This window comes from Heloderma suspectum, chromosome 4 (genome assembly GCF_057233095.1).
Source record: "Heloderma suspectum isolate Gila_16-S chromosome 4, 16-S_ref, whole genome shotgun sequence".
In the NCBI taxonomy this organism is placed as follows: domain Eukaryota; kingdom Metazoa; phylum Chordata; class Lepidosauria; order Squamata; family Helodermatidae; genus Heloderma; species Heloderma suspectum.
This window is the reverse complement of record NC_139461.1, coordinates 78,987,197-79,005,867: the sequence shown is the minus strand read 5'-3', so window position 1 is coordinate 79,005,867 and position 18,671 is coordinate 78,987,197. Positions and strand designations below refer to the sequence as shown.

Genomic DNA, 18,671 nt, shown 5'->3' with positions numbered 1-18,671 from the left:
AAACATAGCTTTCTGTTACATGAAAATAGGCAAACTGGTTGAAGTACGCCATGCAAACTAGGGTCTAACCATGTAACACTATTCTTTTTAGTTGAACTTTCAAATGCAGGGAAGAAGAGGGACTATGCAAGCACAGAGTTCATTCCTGATTTATCAGAGAATAGGACACCTGAATGCTCCCAACAGCTTCTTCAAGAGCATTTTCTGAGACAATACAGCATTTATTGTCTGTGCTTTTATTGTTTTACTCTATTATTTTATTGTATGGACTTAAAGTCTGTTTCCGCTTTTTCTCCCAGACAAGCTGATTTCAGTTCTTTTTTTGTTTTTATTATACAATCCATTGCATACCCTTCTCCTTTTTTTGATATTCTATTGTAGAGTCATTGTATAATATTGGTTTTATCTATAGTTGATTTTACCTTGCTGTAAACCACTTTCTTTTGTTATTACAGTTTATATGAAAAATATGAATTAAAATGTATGTTTAAAAAACATTGAGGAATTAAGAGCAGCAGGCTAAGTTCCCAGTCAAAATTACACTTTCATTCATATTCTTGCACCCTCAATGTGACCGTTCCCCTTTCCTCTCTTCCTGTCTATTCTGTGATATGGCCGTCCCTCCATTTTCTCTCCTCTCTCCTTTTGCCATAGTTCTTGCATCAGAATGGTAAGCCAGGGAAATATAGGGAGCAGAGAGAGAATAAGGTGAGCCTCTGATGACAACTGATGACTATTGAACCATGTGGCAGATTGCTGCTAGTTGCTGTATGATACAAGATTCCAGAGATGTAAAGGAGAACATTTATTTGTTGTATAGGAAACCCCTTAGTAGCAGCATGAAATGTTTGAACACATGAGAACTGGAAGGAATAGAGGACTTGAAAGAAAATAGCAATGTACTATGTTCATTCATGCTTTAATCAGAAATTTGGATTCTGTATCACTATACCACTGGGTGATTGCATTCAAATACTATTAGAAATGGAATGTGGTAGTCATCTTAGAACTAAACTGATGCTGTGACTGGAAGGCCTGCCAAATTGCAACCTGGACAGCAAGCATTTACTTTTTAAGATGGATCAAACTGAGGTGCAGAGATCAATCTGGTGTGTGGTAGCCACAGCTGCTGTCACCTGTTCCATTTCTGCTCCTCTCTCCTCCTCTGCATAAAATAGTTGCCCAAGATCATTTAAAGAGCTATAGATACTGATTTTGTTACCTAACTGGTATGGTAGAAAGCAATGTGGGACATTCAAGCAGACAAACCTTATTCTGAATTGTATCCAATGGTGTCAGCCCACTGGTGGGTGAAGCTGCTGCGCAGGGAAACCTTCACCCAATATTTGGGGATCCCCCCTGCCCAACCTGTATCACAGCTCATCCCATTCCAGAGGGCTCCCCAAACCTCTGTGTAGCATTTTCAGGAGAATATGGAGACTGCTGTCTGAAGGAGGGAAGTCTACTTCCACAAACTCCCTTCTGCTGGTACAACATTGGCTGGAACCCACTGTTTTGTTCTGTTTAAATTAAGCAGCCAAGTTAAGTTCAATTTCAAAAAAATTACTGAATTCTTTTTTGTTTGGGACAAGGATGTTTGTATAAGGTTTTAGTATTTTATTGTTCTGTGCTTTTTTTTTCCCTCCACAGACGTCGGTTGATTTCCCAGAGGTCTTCATTGGAGACTTTGGAAGACATTGAGGAAAATGCACCTTTACGGAGGTAACAATACTTAGGCTTTCTTCACATGGAGCTTTTATCCTGTGATTGAGATTGCTCCTTCATGGAAGTTTGCAGGCTCTTTACATGACGCTGTGAACCGCCAAAGCGTTTCCTGCACTAAATGCCCTTTGTTCCATTTTTAAATAGATCGCAGATAATGAGCTATCAAATTACCCAGTTCTATTCCTCTTGAGTTCCCTCTGTGAAAAGAGGAAAAGCGGAAAAAAGAAGAGTGAGATCGATGAAACATAATGGAGGACTCAGATACAGGGAGAAGGTGGGGGAAAAGGAAGGAAGCGGGTGAAAAAGGGAGTCATTGTGATCCTGCATTTAAAACAGAAGCAGAAAGCCCCATTTTAAATGCAGGATTTTAGGCTGGTATAGAGATGCCCTTAGCAATATGAATGATTCTGCCTTTGGCAGACCTGTGCAACAGGAATTCAATGACAGTTGGCATTCACTGAAGTCAGCAGTCACATTTTCATTAACATACAGCAGGATCAGGTCCTCTAGAACAGGGTAGGCAATGTGATGCCACTGGGCACCAGTGTTCCAGCCAAGAGATCCTACCCCTCCCAACGTTAAAGATGTTGACACATTTTCTTCCTGGTAGCTGGGATCACTTCAAAGCAAAGTGAGAGCCTCCAGCTGCTGCCATCTTTATTTCTCATGAATTCCTGTGGGCTATATGATGCCCAGAATCCCTGTGGGCTACATTTCCTAAGAATGCTCAGAGACATTCTTAGGAAATGAAGATAAGAGATGGAGGGAGAGAGTCTCTGGGAGATCCAGAACTGTCACTTGAGGCACAGGTGAACTCAGTGGCATGGAGCACTTTTTATCAGCTTAGGCTGGTATACCAACCACGCCCTTATCTGGACAGAGATAGCCTAGCTACAGTTATCCATGCTCTGATAACTTCTTGTCTGGATTACTGCAATGCGTTATACGTGGGGCTGCCTTTGAAAACGGTCCGGAAACTTCAGCTGGTCCAAAATAGGGCAACAAGATTGTTAACAGGGACTGGCCTGCGAGCTCATATTACGCCAGTACTTTTCCAGCTGCACTGGCTGCCAGTCCATTTCCGGGCCCGATTCAAAGTGCTGGTGTTAACATTCAAAGCCCTTAACGGCTTGGGGCCAGGTTACCTGAAGGATCGCCTCCTCCCATATGTGCCTGCCCGGACCTTAAGGTCATCATCAGAGGCCCTTCTCCGTGAGCCCCAGCCAAAGGAAGTGAGGCGGGTGGCTACTAGGAGGAGGGCTTTTTCTGTTGTGGCACCCCGGCTCTGGAATGAGCTCCCTAGTGAGGTTCACCTGGCGCCTACATTGTACTCCTTTCGGCGCCAGGTGAAGATCTTTTTATTTCCCCAGGCATTTTAGCTTTCTAAATTTTTATCTTTGCTGTTTTAAATCTGTATTTTAAACTCCTGTACTGCTGCTAGGTTTTATTGTGGTTGTATTGTTATATTGTGGTTTTAATGTTCTATATATTTTAAATTGTTTTATTGTGTGTTGTTTGGTTTTAGTTTTTGTGAACCGCCTAGAGAGCTTCGGCTATTGGGTGGTATAGAAATAAATAAATAAATAAATAAATAAGTATGCATCTATGCATGGTGAGAAAAGGAGTTGGGGGAATGAGGAGGAGGGAAGCTATACCTCCTGTGTGATTAGCTGTGCCTCCAATGGCAGCCATTTTATGGTGATGCTCATGATAGTTACCTAAATTGCCAAATGTGCCGACAGGCCCAGAAAGTTTGCCTACCCCTGCTCTATAACTTTGATACCTTTGAGAACTCAGTCTCGTCTAGCATGCATATTTTCTTTTATACTACCAAGTGGGTCAGGCAGCACTCAAAGCCTAAAGTATAGTGGGACTGCGGTATATGCAGCAGTTGATGCGAGGTGTACAGCAGTTGTCCCCAACCCTTTTGGATCAGTGGGCACATGTGGAATTTTGAGAGTGTATTGTGGGCAGTCTCTCAAAATGGCTGCCATGGAGGTCATGGTTGGTCACAAAACCCTCAGTTCCCAGAAGGCAAACTGGTGAGACTGAAAGAAAACTATCCTGCCCAAGAACCTAAGTACAAAGCAGAGATGGTGTCTGAGTTCCAAAACACAAAACCACTGTTTTGAACCCAAATAAAATGGTACTGAAGGGGAGGCCTTCACTTTGCAGCATGCCAGCTGCCCAGTTTTAAAAAATATGATTTAAAAATCTTAAAATAAAAATCAGGAGGGGCAGATAGCCTGGTGGGTACCAAGAGAGGTGTCCATAGCACATTGGTGCCCGCAGGAATCACCTTGGAGTTTCCTGGTGTATAGGATTTGTGGAGATCTGGGCCTTGAACTGAGGCAGGGCATGGGGGGGCGGGCAGCAAGATGGATTTAGAAAGTTATGCTTAGGACCATAGGGTGGAAATGAAAAGCTGAAGGCAGGCAGTGTCAGTGTATGCTCTGTTGCAGAGTAGAAGTCATGGATGTAGCATGACCAGCTGGGACGCTATATATTTTTTTATTTTTATTTATATATATATATATATATATATATATATATATATATATATATATATTTATATTTATATATACACACACACACACACATTTTGTATCCCACCCTTCAACCACAAAGGATTCTCAGAGTGGCTAACAATTAAAAACTGCCAATTAAGACAAACAATCACTAATATTAAAACACGAAAACAGCTGAACATAAACTAGAGAGCGAGAGAGACGTGTTAAAACCTCATAAAACCAAAAACAGTAAAATCACATAGCATCTAAAAGACCAAAGTAAAGTCTTCACCTAGCAGCAAAAAGATAATAAAGTCAGGCCAGCCAAGCCTGTCTGGGGAGGACATTCCAGAGATGGCGGTGCCACCTGGGTCACCACCTGCTCACCTCAGAGGACAGTGACACCTGAAGAAGGGTGGCTGAAGATCTAAGGGTCTGGGCAAATTCAAGTGGTACTTGCAGCACGTTAAGACAGTTAAGCTTAAGAAAAGTTGTTATAAAGTTCCTGTGCTTCGCAGGACACAGCCTTATAAAATAAGTTTCTAAGCTGCAATATTTGGAGATGATAACAATGATTTAATCTTCCTGTAACTTCAAATGAGTACAAAAGGGGTGCACAGAAAAATCATGGCCACAGTTGCATAGGAGCCTTTCATTGCTACTTCCCCTTCACAGACTCTGAGTGACTCAAGACAGAAGAAATTATTTTTTCCCTGAACTATCACCTGTTTACAAAAACAACCTGTACAGGGGTTTTCAGGTGAACTGCTACAGCTTCTCTCTACTACACCGTCCTTTAATTTGAAGCAGGGTTTATTATAATTCATGTCCAAACTAGCTGTTATTACCATGGCTCAGACCAAGAACATGTGAAGTAGTAGATCATCTCTGAGCATTAGTAAAGTGCCTTTTTGCTCACCAAAGAATCATGAGTAGTCTTGCATAGCTGTCAAATAAATTCCATACAAAAGCAGCTTCCAGGCTGTTTCCTTTTAAGGTAGCTACAGATTCTGCAGCAAGTGCCAAGGGCTAATAAGAGTTTGCTTCATCCATTTCACTGTGACAGCTTCAAGGCAAGAAAAAAGTAAATAGAAGGAGGTAAGAGCTCCTTCCAGAGCCAAAGACCACTGTAGGATTTTGCACATGTCCCATGTAACTTGTAGATGTTGCAGGGGTGGGGATCAGTATTGTGCCTGTGTTGCCCTATCCCTACCCATTATGTGCTTTAGTCATCATCTGCGAAAGACCTAATGCATGAACGAAGCGTACACATAGTTTCTAAACACACAATTGGGGATCCTGCTACATAGGCTTCTTGATGGGTTAAGCTGGGTGCGTATGGGGAAGTGGGACCAGCCAACGCAATCCCATTCTACATATGTTCAACATAGCATGTGAACAGCCCTACTCACAAAATACAGACAATCTACTGATTCTGGGTCATTATCTGGAAGTACAAAGGGTCTTGGTGCAAAAAGGATACAAACTGCAGCACTCTTTACAAATATTGGCTCATTAACTGACAAGACAAAGTTCAAAGCCACACTGAACTATTTAGGACTGACTGTACTTGAGCTACCTAAGTTGATACAAATGGCTCTTGAGCGGTAGCTTGGACCCACCTTCTGTAAATACAGTCTACATGACCAGCACATAATTTTGAACTATATTTTTCAAGATCTGTAGCATCTGAAGCATAATGCCAAAAAATATTCATAATGTGATTTAAGACGCAAATTCATCTGTAAATCCCTCTAGTCAGCCCTCCAATGCAGTTTACGCTGCATCGTACCCTGTTAGAATACAAAATCTGCATAAATGGGTAATAATCTGTTTACCAGTTCAGGATAGAGCTGCTGTTTCATCAAAGCATTTGTGTTAACTAGCAACAGAGGATTAACTCTAGCTAGGACTTTTATTTGAACCCAGTGCACACTTATGACATGAGCCAGAGTGGTGTAGTGGCAAGAGTGTCAGACTGGGAGCTGGGAGATCCGGGTTCTAGTCCCCACTTGGCCATGGAAGCTCACTGGGTGACTTTGGGCCAGTCACACACTCTCAGCCCAACCTACCTCACAGGGTTGTTGTTGTGAGGATAAAATGGAGAGGAGGAGGATAATATAAGTCACCTTGGGTTCCTTGCAAGAGGAATAAAGGCGGGATATAAATGCAATAATAAATAATAAATAAATAAATGAGTCAGTTTTGCATACAGGCTCTCAGTTTATAACCTTTTCTTCTTTTCAAACATGTTATTCATTTATTATTAAGAAGAAATTAAGAAATTAACAATATGCCAGTCACAGCTTTATACAACGTAGAAAGGGTCACAAGTTACAAATCTATAAAACTGTGCAGACTCTGAACTTGCAATAAAGAGGGAGCATTATTATCATTGATATTTGTCCTATGTTTCCTTATATCAAAATGCAATTAACGGACAACATCAGCCTAGTCTCTGTCCGCTTCCCTTCTCTGCTGTGTTTGCTGCTTGTTAACTTGGCCTTACTAGTATGTGACATACTTTGGATGTTCATGCATCTAAAGAGGGAAAAGTTAATTTCTTCCCGTTGTAATTTTTTCAGCATTCAGTACACTTAAAGCTAACTTAAATGTAGCTTTTTCAAATTACTTGTTTTAAATCATTCCAAAAGATCCTTACTGTTTCCATATGCACACTATAACCAATACTTTTCCCCTGCCTGAAGACCCTTAAACTAAAGAGCCTTTTTTGAAAGACTGCCAGCAGCTAATGGTGGAAATTCTCTTGAAGCCCATAATAGAGTAATGTTATATATGTATATAAGATAATCTCAACATATTAAAGGGGACGGTTGTTTTACCTAGCATTATGAAAGGTAATCCACCTTGAGCATTCTGCCTGTAATTCAGCCCTTAGGTGAAGCAGACATGTTATTAAGGTCAAGGAAGATGGCCACTTATGAATTGCCAGAAAAAAAAGTGGGCATCAATTTGTGTAACATTTGCATATGCTAATTTATATGTACAGGTGCAAATGTAGAGGCAGTATGCGTATGTACACCAGTTGCTGGGGAACATGGGCAGGAGGGTGCTGTTGCACTTGGGTCCTGCTTGCGGGTTCCCAGTCGACAGCTGGTTGGCCACTGTGTGAACAGAATGCTAGACTAGATAGACCCTTGGTCTGGTCCAGCACGGCTGTTCTTATGTTCTTAGAAATAATTATTATAATTTAAATAGACGTTCAGTACATTTCACTGCAGTGTGGAAGGCTGTCACCTGTGTGTGCGCCTGCCTGTTTAGCCTGCTTCTTAGGTGCTAACTGTTGCTGGGCAACAGTTCTTAGGGTTCTTTATCTTTAAACCAGAATTGAACAGAGTAGCCTTTTAAATAGAGGACGCCTTCCAATAGAGGACTGTAAAAGAGGACACATGGCCACCTTAAGGTTAAGGCTCAGTAATTTCCAGAGCTGAAGGGTGTTAAGATGGACTGGAGGTGGTACTCTGCCAGTAGGGTCATCCATCCATCCATCCATCCATCCATCCCAGAGCCCCTGGTATGCCCACAGAAAGCTCCATCGGCATAAGAGTACTGTTGATGGTAGGGCCCAGAATGGTATGTTCAAGAGGTGGTCTTGCATCTGCTGTATCCAAAGACCCCTTGCAACCCTGATATGCCCCCCCCATGGGGATCCTTAACTATGCCAGCCTGAATCTGGTACCAACGGGAGCAGAAATTTTAAAAGAAGAACTGCTGATTGAAAAACCGCCCTGGCCTCAGCAAAACAGCAGGACTTTAGAAGTGGTGGATCTTTCTTCATGTACCTCCCTGCCCCCTTTGGATTGATCTGCCTGCTTATTTACTACTGCAATTCACCAATTCGCAGCTTGTTAAATTGAACAGAAATTGCTTTGTCTTTTCCCATCTCCTAAGGGGACACTGGGGAAATGAATGATAAAATTTACAGCAACCTTTCTATTAACAAGACTGTGTTGTTTTTATAAAGTATGTAACGGAGCCTTCACAGATCATGATGAACAGCCTTCATAAATTATTTAAATGCAGCTATAATTGCCAAAAGAAATAAATAATGTTTAATATTTCAGATTGTTTACTGGAAGCTAAATTTCCAGTGGAGTTCTGTTCACAGTAGGGTTTCTTTTAATTGGAACCTAGTGTGGCTGCTGATAGAAATAGGAAGGTGTTAAAAAGGGATAGTGCTGGAAGGAAAGAAATAGACATGTCAACAAGAATAAGGTCTCCATGAAGGAGATGCAGGTCTTGTGTAGTTCTGTTCAGTTTTGTGGTCAACTGCTTTGGCTTAATATGTAACTCCCAGCTGTCCTGACCATTGGCTATGTGGACAGGGGCTTATGGGAGCTGAAGTCCAACACATCTGGAGATCTACCTTCTGCTTATCTCTGCAGTAGAGGACCACTCTCCACTTCAGTGCCAAATTATATGTTATATGCTTCCTCTAATACTTTTCTTTTTTTTCCTTTTTAACCAAAAACAATCTCAGCAGAGGAATAGTTGAATTTGTGGAATGGAGATGCTTAACCACAACAAATCTGTTGTTTAATTTTTATTGTTTTAAAAAATGTACTTTTATTTTTAAAACAAAACAATTGTAAGCTTCTTTATTTACTAACTGCACAAACCTGCACTTACAGTCTCTTAAAACTGAATCAATAGCCCTCCATCAAGCACGTTAAATTGCTTTTCTATGTCAATTAAAACCATATGAAAATATCCTTTTTGAGGTCAAGCATTATAAATATGGCACAAGGTAATATATTACATTATTATCGGACTGGATACTGCAGGTCATGGACTTGGCAAGTCGTCATTGGCACTGGGTTCTATCCTCTGGCTCTAGGAGATGCCATCATGTATATCACTAGAAAGAGAATCAATTTCTCTCACTTGGGTGATCTTGTAATCTGCTGTGCTTTTTAACTACCTGAGTTCTATAATTTTCCTAGTTCTTAGTTTTGAATATTTGTTTTCTATAAAATACTTAAGACATTTACTTTCCATCCTATAAAAAATAAACTGCTCTGCCCAGAATCTACCAATCCATTTGCTCCTGGAAAGTCCAGCTCCATTAATTTGTCTCTTAACAACAAAAAGATGTGAACAATGAACACTTTGGATTGCTAGTTATCTATTAAATAAGCAACATACCATGGGGAAGTATCCAATGTGACATTAGCGCTAACGTAAATTACACTGCACTAGTGTAAGGGACCTCTAGTGCACCACCAATAGCATTTGCTGGCATAACTGGACTCCCTGGGAAACCTGTCATGACAGCAAACGCTATTGGCATTGCCCTAGAGGTCCCTCATGTTAGTGCAACGTAATCTATATAAGCACTTGTGTCACGTTGGATACTGCCCCCATGTAACCTTTTCTAAAATTAGTAAAAATACCAAGATTGTGTATCTTGATTTTTTAAAAGTAATTTTAGTAAATTAGTATATATGATATAACATATCATGATGATATAACATATGCTCCTCTAGATAGTGCTAATGTTAATTTATAACTAAACAGACCATGTTTTAGATGTATCTATTTGTACGTATCTATTTGTTTAGGAAATATATAGCATACTGTCACCCTATTATCCTAGGATTTTTTTAACCATCTTGGGCTTATGTGTGGTTCTTTAGGCTTGCTCAGGCATTGTATCCAAACAGGTCCTGTATCAAGTCAAGTTAGCTTCAGAGGTCCTTGCTTTTAACAGGCCTGAAGCTGGATGCAAGATTGTGTTGTTGTATAAGCATAACTGGAATGCAGAGAGATAGTTGTATTAGTAGACCCTGTACAGGTTGCTCTACCTATCATGCAAGAAACGTAGCTTGATAACATGGCTTTCTAGTCTGTATAAAAATTTCAAGGCCCAAGATACATGGGCAGCTATGGGATTGAATCATTGTAACTGAGAGAACTAATGTTGAGTTCCAAGTATAATCAAGCTTCTGACAGCAGTTAGCTAGCTAATAAAACATAATAACTGCATCTTCCACAAAGTAGTGAACGGTGTGCTGTCAGCTCCCTTCACTTCCATCTCCCATTATCATATTTTTCTTTAACAAATCTGCTCTGTCAGTCCAGAATAAGGTTATCCTCTATGTCAAGCCTACTCTCCTTCATTCAGATCTCCCCTCAAATCCCTCTTTCCCAAACAGTTTCCTAGGCCATTCTACCCACTTTTTCACTTTTTGCACAATATGTTGCCTTCTCTGTCTTATGTTCAGTCTTCACTTTCTGGGTGCCTTTGACCTCTTCTTTCCTCTTGGGCCTGTGCAAGTTACTTAGATATAGGCCTGTTTCGCACATAACAATAACCTAAAGTATGGGTTTTCATTGAATTGTGTGTTGTCATTACATGCAGACCCTGAACGATGGCCTAATATGAGTTTTAATGATGAACAACCCAGGAAGAGAACCCATGGTTTGTTGTTGGGTTGTGAACTCTGGGTTATTTGTGGTTAACAACCCATAGTTAAACCATTGTGTAGGGTTCACATGTAATGACAACCCACCATTTAACAACAGCCCCATACTCAACCCATAATCTGAGTTGTCGTTATGTGCATGCAATTGAGGTCACAGAGACTGTGCCACTTCTGGTGAACTTGGGACCCCTTGTTACAAATTAAACAGAAAGAGAAAGGAAAAAGAGGAAGCAAAAACATTTTTAGAAAAGTCCTCCTTGCCTAGTCCAATTATCTTTTCTTTGCCCATTCCAAAGTGTTTAAAAACAGAGAGACTGTGACAAATATTTTAAACTGCGCTAACACGGAATCCTTGTGATAGGGAAATGGAACAATGATGTGGCCTTTCTTAATCACCTTTCCTAGTAAGAGCTATAACAAAATCCAGGAAGTTCTGTTTTCCTTCTAAAACGTATTGTTTCGTTTTGTTTTATTTTTTAAAGTCTCTTTGCTTCTACATTTCATTGTGTTCGTTACTGCTGCAGATTCCTACATTGGAGTGTGGAGAGGGGTGACTTGAATAATTTGTCTAGTCTTTCCTTCCTGCCTTTGTGTTAAGATCTTTCAGCCATCCAACAGAGAACTTAATTGTTTCAGTGTCATTCTTTTTCAGGTGCCGGACTCTGTCAGGCTCACCCAGACCAAAGAACTTTAAGAAGGTTCATTTCATCAAGAACATGCGGCAGAATGATACGAGGAGTGGCAGGTATTTTACAGGCAAAGAACTCCTGGTCAGTGTAGACCAGAAGTCTACAGTATGTATAGAGGGAAATGTGCCTTTCAGGAAGCCAGTGATTGACTGACTGATTGATTGATTGATTGATTACAATTCTATACCTCCCATTAGCTGAAATGATCCCCTTTTACATACCTGAAGACCTACCCATCTGCTTCTCCAGAGACACCAGCAGCCACAATACCAGCAGCAAATAGCGGCAGCAGAGGGCAGCAGCTTTAAAGACAAGGGGAAAGGGGCAAACGTGGACTTTATCTGCTCCTTCTTAGCTGCTGTTCTCTTTTATCTCTTTTATGTTTTATATTCTTTTAAACTGTTGTGCTATTTATATCTTAACATTTTAATATGTGCCTGGGAGGACTATTGGGCAACTCAGGGAGTCAGAGAGGTGCCACCATAACTGTGGTCACGGGCAGGGGGAGGTATGGCATTGGGGGATTAACAGGCCAGATGAGGAGAAGAGGGGCTAGACACCTTACAGCTGTCCCCTCTTCTGGTTCTTCCCCCAACCTGATGGTTCCTGGCAACCTTACCAGTCTGCCCTCGGGTCTGGTGGTGCTGCTGCTGAATGCCAGGTCGGTCCAAAATAAAATCTTCCTCATCCATGATTTGATTGTGGATGAGGGGGCTGACCTGACATGTATTACTGAGACCTGGGTGGGGGAACTGGGGGGGTCACACTCTCCCAGCTGTGCCCTCCTGGGTACTCGGTGCAGCACCAACACCGACTTGAGGGTCGGGGAGGGGGGGTTGCCGTGGTCTATAGGAATTCAGTCTCCCTCTCCAGGCTTCCTGCTCATTCGAGCGCAGATCTTGAGTGTTTGTACCTTGTGTTGGGTACCCGGGACAGATTGGGGATTCTGTTGGTGTACCGCCCACCCCGCTGCCCATCAGACTCCCTGCCTGAGCTGACGGAGGTGGTCTCGGACTTGGTGTTGAGGACCCCTAGGATGATGGTTCTGGGGGATCTCAACTTCCATGCCGAGGCCGCTGTATCCGGGGCGGCTCAGGAATTCATGGCCGCCATGACAACCATGGGGCTGTCCCAACATGTCATCGGCCCAACGCATACAAAAGGACACACGCTTGATCTGGTTTTCTCGACTGGGCAGGAGGATGGTGATCTGAAAGTGGAGGAATTAACATCTGTCCCTTTGTCATGGTCAGATCACTTCCTGCTGAGGTTTAGACTCCTGGCGGCCTTTCCCCTCTGCAAGGGTGGGGGGCCTATTAAAATGGTCTGCCCCCGGAGATTAATGGATTCCAGAGGGCTCTGGGGGATTTTCCTGTTGGTATGGCTGGTGCTCCTGTCGAAGCCCAGGTCGCTCTGTGGAATGCAGAGATGACTCGGGCGGTTGACACGATCACGCCCAAGCGCCCTCTCCCTCTGAGCAGGGCCCGGCCAGCTCCTTGGTATTCACCTGAGCTGAGGGCAATGAAGCAAGAGGGGAGACGGCTAGAACGCAGGTGGAGGAAAACTCGTGCTGAGTCTGACTGAACACAGGTAAGAGCCCGCTATCGAGCCTACTCTGTGGCGGTGAGGCTGGCAAAGAGACAGTTCTTTTCCACCAGCATTGCATCTTCTCAGTGTCGTCCAGCGGAGCTTTTCTGAGTGGTTCGCAGCCTGTTACATTCTGGGCCAGGGAGAGAGACGGTGGAACCCTCGGTAGCACGCTGTGACGAGTTTGCACGGCACTTTGAGGATAAAGTCGCTCAGATTCGTCATGAATTGGACACCACCATTAATGCAGTTCCATTGGTAGAGGCGTTCAGAGCACCGTCTGGTCCAGTTTTATTGGATGAGTTTCAGTTACTGAGGCCTGAGGATGCGGACAAGGTGCTTGGCCAAATCCGATCGACCACTTGTGTGCTTGACCCTTGCCCTTCATGGCTTATTAAATCAAACAAGGAGGGGTTGTCCGGCTGGGTCCAGGAGGTTGTAAATTCCTCCTTGAGAGAGGGAGTGGTGCCTGCCGCTTTAAAAGAGGCAGTAATTAGACCACTCCTGAAAAAGCCTAACCTGGACCCAGAGGATGTTAACAATTATAGGCCAGTGGCCAACATCCCCTTCCAGGGCAAGGTGCTTGAGCGGGTGGTTGTAGGACAGCTCCAGGCACTGTTGAATGAAACAGATTATCTAGATCCATTTCAATCGGGCTTCAGGCCTGGTTTTGGAACGGAAACTGCCTCGGTCGCCCTGTGGGATGACCTCTGCCGGGAGAGGGACAGGGGGAGTGCGACCCTGTTGATTCTCCTGGACCTCTCAGCGGCTTTCGATACCATCGACCATGGTATCCTTCTGGATAGGTTGTCTGCGTTGGGAGTAGGAGGCACTGCACTACAGTGGTTCCGCTCCTACTTGGATGGCCGATGCCAGAAGGTGGTGCTGGGGGATTACTGCTCTGTGCCATGGCAATTGTGCCATGGGGTTCCACAGGGCTCTATTTTATCCCCCATGCTGTTTAACATCTACATGAAACCGCTGGGGGAGGTTATCTGGAGGTGTGGGCTGAGGTGCCATCAATATGCAGTTGACACCCAGCTCTACCTCTCTTTTACATCAAAACCAGGTGAGGCAGTGACTGTTCTGAATCAGTGCCTGGGCACGGTAATGGACTGGATGAGGGCCAATAAACTGAAACTCAATCCAGACAAGACGGAGGTACTGTTAGTGGGTGGTTCGTCTGCCCGGCTAGGTGATATTCAACCTGTTCTGGAGGGGGTTGCACTCCCCCTAAAGGATCAGGTTCGTAGTTTGGGGGTGCTCTTGGATCCAGAACTGTCACTTGAGGCACAGGTGAACTCAGTGGCACGGAGCACTTTTTATCAGCTTAGGCTGGTATACCAACTACACCCTTATCTGGACAGAGATAGCCTAGCTACAGTTATCCATGCTCTGATAAGTTCTCGTCTGGATTACTGCAATGCGTTATATGTGGGGCTGCCTTTGAAAACGGCCCGGAAACTTCAGCTGGTCCAAAATAGGGCAGCAAGATTGTTAACAGGGACTGGCCTGCGAGCTCATATTACGCCAGTACTTTTCCAGCTGCACTGGCTGCCAGTCCATTTCCGGGCCCGATTCAAAGTGCTGGTGTTAACATTCAAAGCCCTTAACGGCTTGGGGCCAGGTTACCTGAAGGATCGCCTCCTCCCATATGTGCCTGCCTGGACCTTAAGATCATCATCAGCGGCCCTTCTCCGTGAGCCCCTGCCAAAGGAAGTGAGGAGGGTGGCTACTAGGAGGAGGGCTTTTTCTGCTGTGGCACCCTGGCTGTGGAATGAGCTCCCTAGTGAGGTTCACCTGGCGCCTACATTGTATTTCTTTCGGCGCCAGGTGAAGACCTTTTTATTTTCCCAGGCATTTTAGTATTTTAGCTTTCTAAATTTTTATCTTTGCTGTTTTAAATCTGTATTTTAAACTCCTGCACTGCTGCTAGGTTTTATTGTGGTTGTATTGTTATATTGTGGTTTTAATGTTCTGTATATTTTAAATTGTTTTATTGTGTGTTGCTTGGATTTAATTTTTGTGAACCGCCCAGAGAGCTTCGGCTATTGGGCGGGATAGAAATGAAATGAAATGAAAATATATCTATATATATATATCTATATATATATATATAGATATAGATATAGATATAGATATATAGATATAGATATATATATATAGGATTCTGTATGCAGAAGAGCACATTTCCTTATGAAAGAACCCTGTGCAAAGAAAATCAAGGCATATCTATAGAATCACGTCTGTATTCTGAAGCCTGCAAGATGGGCAACATGTTAGAGATATGTAAGAACTGTTGCCACTGGATCCATATCTTTGTAGCAAATTCTCCACCCTCCAGCTGTAGTTTGCTCAATCCCTTACCATGTGACAGTGTCTTTGCACAATGTCTTCCCTTCCACCCATGCCCACCACAGGTAGGGAATGTTGATGAGGCTACTTGCCATCTGGCATTGCAGGTAAAATCTTGTACACTTTATGGTTGGATGGAAAGTTTGTTACAGAGATGATGGTCCTGTGCTGACTGTAACATGTAACCCAAATGTATTTCTTGAATTTCATATAAGGCTATCAATGGTTACCAGTCATAATGGCAATATATTACCTCCAGTATCAGAGGCAGAATGTCTCTTAATACTGGTTGCTGGGGAACATGAGTGAGAGGGTGCTGTTTCATTCATGTCCTGCTTGTGGGTTTCCCATAAGCATCTGGTTGGCCTCTATGGGAACAGAAAGCTGAACTAGGTAGACCTTTGGTCTGATCCAGCACTACTGTTCTTATGTTCATCTGAAAAACTTGTGGAAAAGTCTGTATGAGTGTGTCCATCTACGTTTGGTCCTTCAGCAGTGATATTTTTTTCTTTCAGCATAATGGGTGGACTCAGAAGTCCTGTTTGTGGCACTGGATAAAAATGGCTGCAAAATAAATCGGGCCCACTGCACGCAGCTTCACCAAATAAAGAGGGCATAAATACAAATGCTAATTATACATAACCATCTGTCATTACAAGATACAATCTAATCTTCTTACTCGCAAAAGGATGTAGCTGTGGTAGTACCTTATCAACATGAATGAGCTTCATTCATAGGCTGAGTTTGGACAATCAGTGGGGGAAACAACACAGCATCGGTTGTTTCCCAAGCTGGTCACGCAACCAGCATTACCCCTAATTACCCACGCTGCAGGTTGCCATGTCGTCTGAGCACAGGTGTGAGTGTAGTTCGTTTTCACCCATGCTACAACTCACACCTTAGGATGGGTTGTAGGGTGGGTGAAAATGAACTACACCCGCATCAGGTTCAGATGACACAGCAACCTGCCACATGGCACGGTTAATTAGGGTAATCCCAGTCGTGAGACCAGCGTGCATGGGGGTGGGGGAAACAACAGACGCTGTGTTGTTTCTCCTCTCTGATCACCTGAACTCAGCCATTGTAATAAGAAGGGGTTAGATCCATCCTTGGGTATGTAGTTGAGCTTACCGTTTGGCAGCCTTAGGCATCTGCCTAGCAAAGCATATTTACAGGAGTGAAAGGTATTTTCCTTCCTAGTAACACTTTGAAGCATGTGCTTCATCTGTTTTACAGCGGCAAAAGGTGCAGGAATGATGAAGTGCAACATGTTATAGGGAGACAAGGAAGCATTGGATAATAGGCAAAGGGGCATCAGTTGCAGTAGAAAACACCGAGCAGTTGTTTCAGAGCCCAATGTAAGGTTTGGTTGGGTGAGCAGTAGCACCTGGTGTGAATGTAAAGACCAGGGTTGTTTGTTACCGAGGAAAACCGGGACTGCAGCACAGCGTGCCTGGCATGGCTCTGGAGGAAGGGGAAGCACATGCCCATTTTGTGCTTGACTAGCCACAGAATCAGATGGGATGGGTGTGCAGCCAGAGCTCAGAAATTCCAGCAACCTGTCGGGGTGTCTGTGTATGGGTGGGGGTGAGAATGTCACTAACATTTTGCTTTGGGTGCTAAAACGTCTTCGAAAAACTGAGAGTGTGTTTTAATAATTGGCTCCCTTGTCGGCCATTAACAACCAGCAACGTCTTCCAACTGCAGGAAAATAAGGAATACTCTGCATTTATGAAATGTGCCAGTGCTGTTTTATCTGTGTTTGTATTGTCAGTTTGAAAACTCTGGAAGAACAGACATCTGCTCCATCCTGTTTCTTGACCTGATTGATGTTAGAGCTTGTCCAGTTAGTTTGCATTTGGGGGACTGGGAACACTGTTTCAAGCGAAGACTAGAGCACACTATGACAAAGGAAGCTGCCTTATACCAGGAGAGAGAGGCTGTTTTCCCATTTAGCTCTGTATTGCCTGCTGTGACTGCCAGCACCTTTCTAGGGCTTCAGGCAGTGAGGCCTTTCTTGTCACCTGCTACCTGATCCTTTTAAGCGGAGATGCCAGGGATTGAACTGGGGCCTTCTGCATGCAAAGCATGTGCTCTGCCACTGAGCTATGGCCCCGTCCTCTAACGTTTACAGTGGGTTGTTCTTTTCTTTTCCAGTATATGGTCTCAAAGGTCTTTTGCCCCATTAATGTGACTGAAAATGCTTTGAATTACTTTTGAGTGTTAGCCTGCTTGTAGTTACCACAGGCTAATTAGGTACTTGATTTATTTCCAGTATAAATGAAGCTTTCCATTTCATCATGAATAAGAAGACCTTTTAATTAAAGAGAAATGGTTGATCAGTATCTGCATCTTCTTCTGTATTCTGATGCTGTGCTTTTATGGGGGGGGGCAGGGGGGTTCCCACTTCTCCTGTAATGGGACAGTGGAATTTTCTACTGTTAGAAATGCTTGCTAATAATCATTTATGATTCTAAACTGAAGGGTGGAGAGTTCAGTCTAAATGCTCCTTGATTATCAGTTCCTATGCATTACTTGTTCACTTAAAGGAACATTCCTAGTACATTAACATCTAACATAGAAGACATCCTGCATAGCATATTGCTCCCAATTCCATTTGCATTTCCAGTTGGAAGTCTTGCATATCTCATACCAAATTCATTGCCTACTGGGGATATTAGACTGCATGCTCTGAAAAGACTGGCATGTCAGATGCTTTTGTAAACTTAATTACCGCTCTGAACTGTAGTAGTTAGTATAATTTTTGTGTGAAAACACAATAGAGTGAAGCCATCTGTTTGATGTTAGATTCTGTTAGTGTATAAGTGATTATATTGTCATCTCCCCAGCAGACTCCAAATATTGTTGCATTTATGAACTCTGGCCTAGAGGACCCATTATTTCTTGACCATCTCTGGCACAGCACTCTGCTTTAAAAAAAAAAAAGAGAGAGAGAGAAAAGAAAATCAGCTGTCTGACCCATTAGTAGTTCCCTTGGGCTGCCTTGTCAAAGACAAAAATACAACTAGGTTTTTTTTTTCTGGAGACTTTATGCCAGTATACAGGTTGAAATGACCAAAACCAGATAGTTCTTTTCCTCTTATCTTCCCCCCACACACAGCCTTTTTTAAATATATTATTGTTAAGACTCAAACTAAACAATCATGTTAATAACATCTACTCTTCTGTGCACTGATTGTGGTTGTTTGAACTTCAGATTTGGAGGATCAGATTTCCATGTTATACTTTCCACTCATTTTTCCTGTTGTCAGTTTGAATCTAGGGAAGGTTCAGTCAGAACAAAGTAATTCTGAATATGCATCAGCCTGAGTCCAGACTACCTCCTGCTGCGCACTCAC

General features: G+C 43.0%; 1 protein-coding gene across 4 annotated transcripts in view; it reads left to right on the top strand.

Moving 5' to 3' along the window:
* The window catches only part of CABLES1 (Cdk5 and Abl enzyme substrate 1), an 84,408-nt gene that overhangs the window by 40,126 nt on the left and 25,611 nt on the right, over positions 1 to 18,671 (top strand). For all 4 annotated transcript variants that reach the window (XM_084849715.1, XM_084849717.1, XM_084849716.1 and 1 more), the window contains exons 2-3: positions 1,651 to 1,722; positions 11,334 to 11,426. In XM_084849715.1, coding sequence (XP_084705841.1) covers positions 1,651 to 1,722; positions 11,334 to 11,426 — 165 coding nt within the window. The remainder of the gene's footprint in view (positions 1 to 1,650; positions 1,723 to 11,333; positions 11,427 to 18,671) is intronic.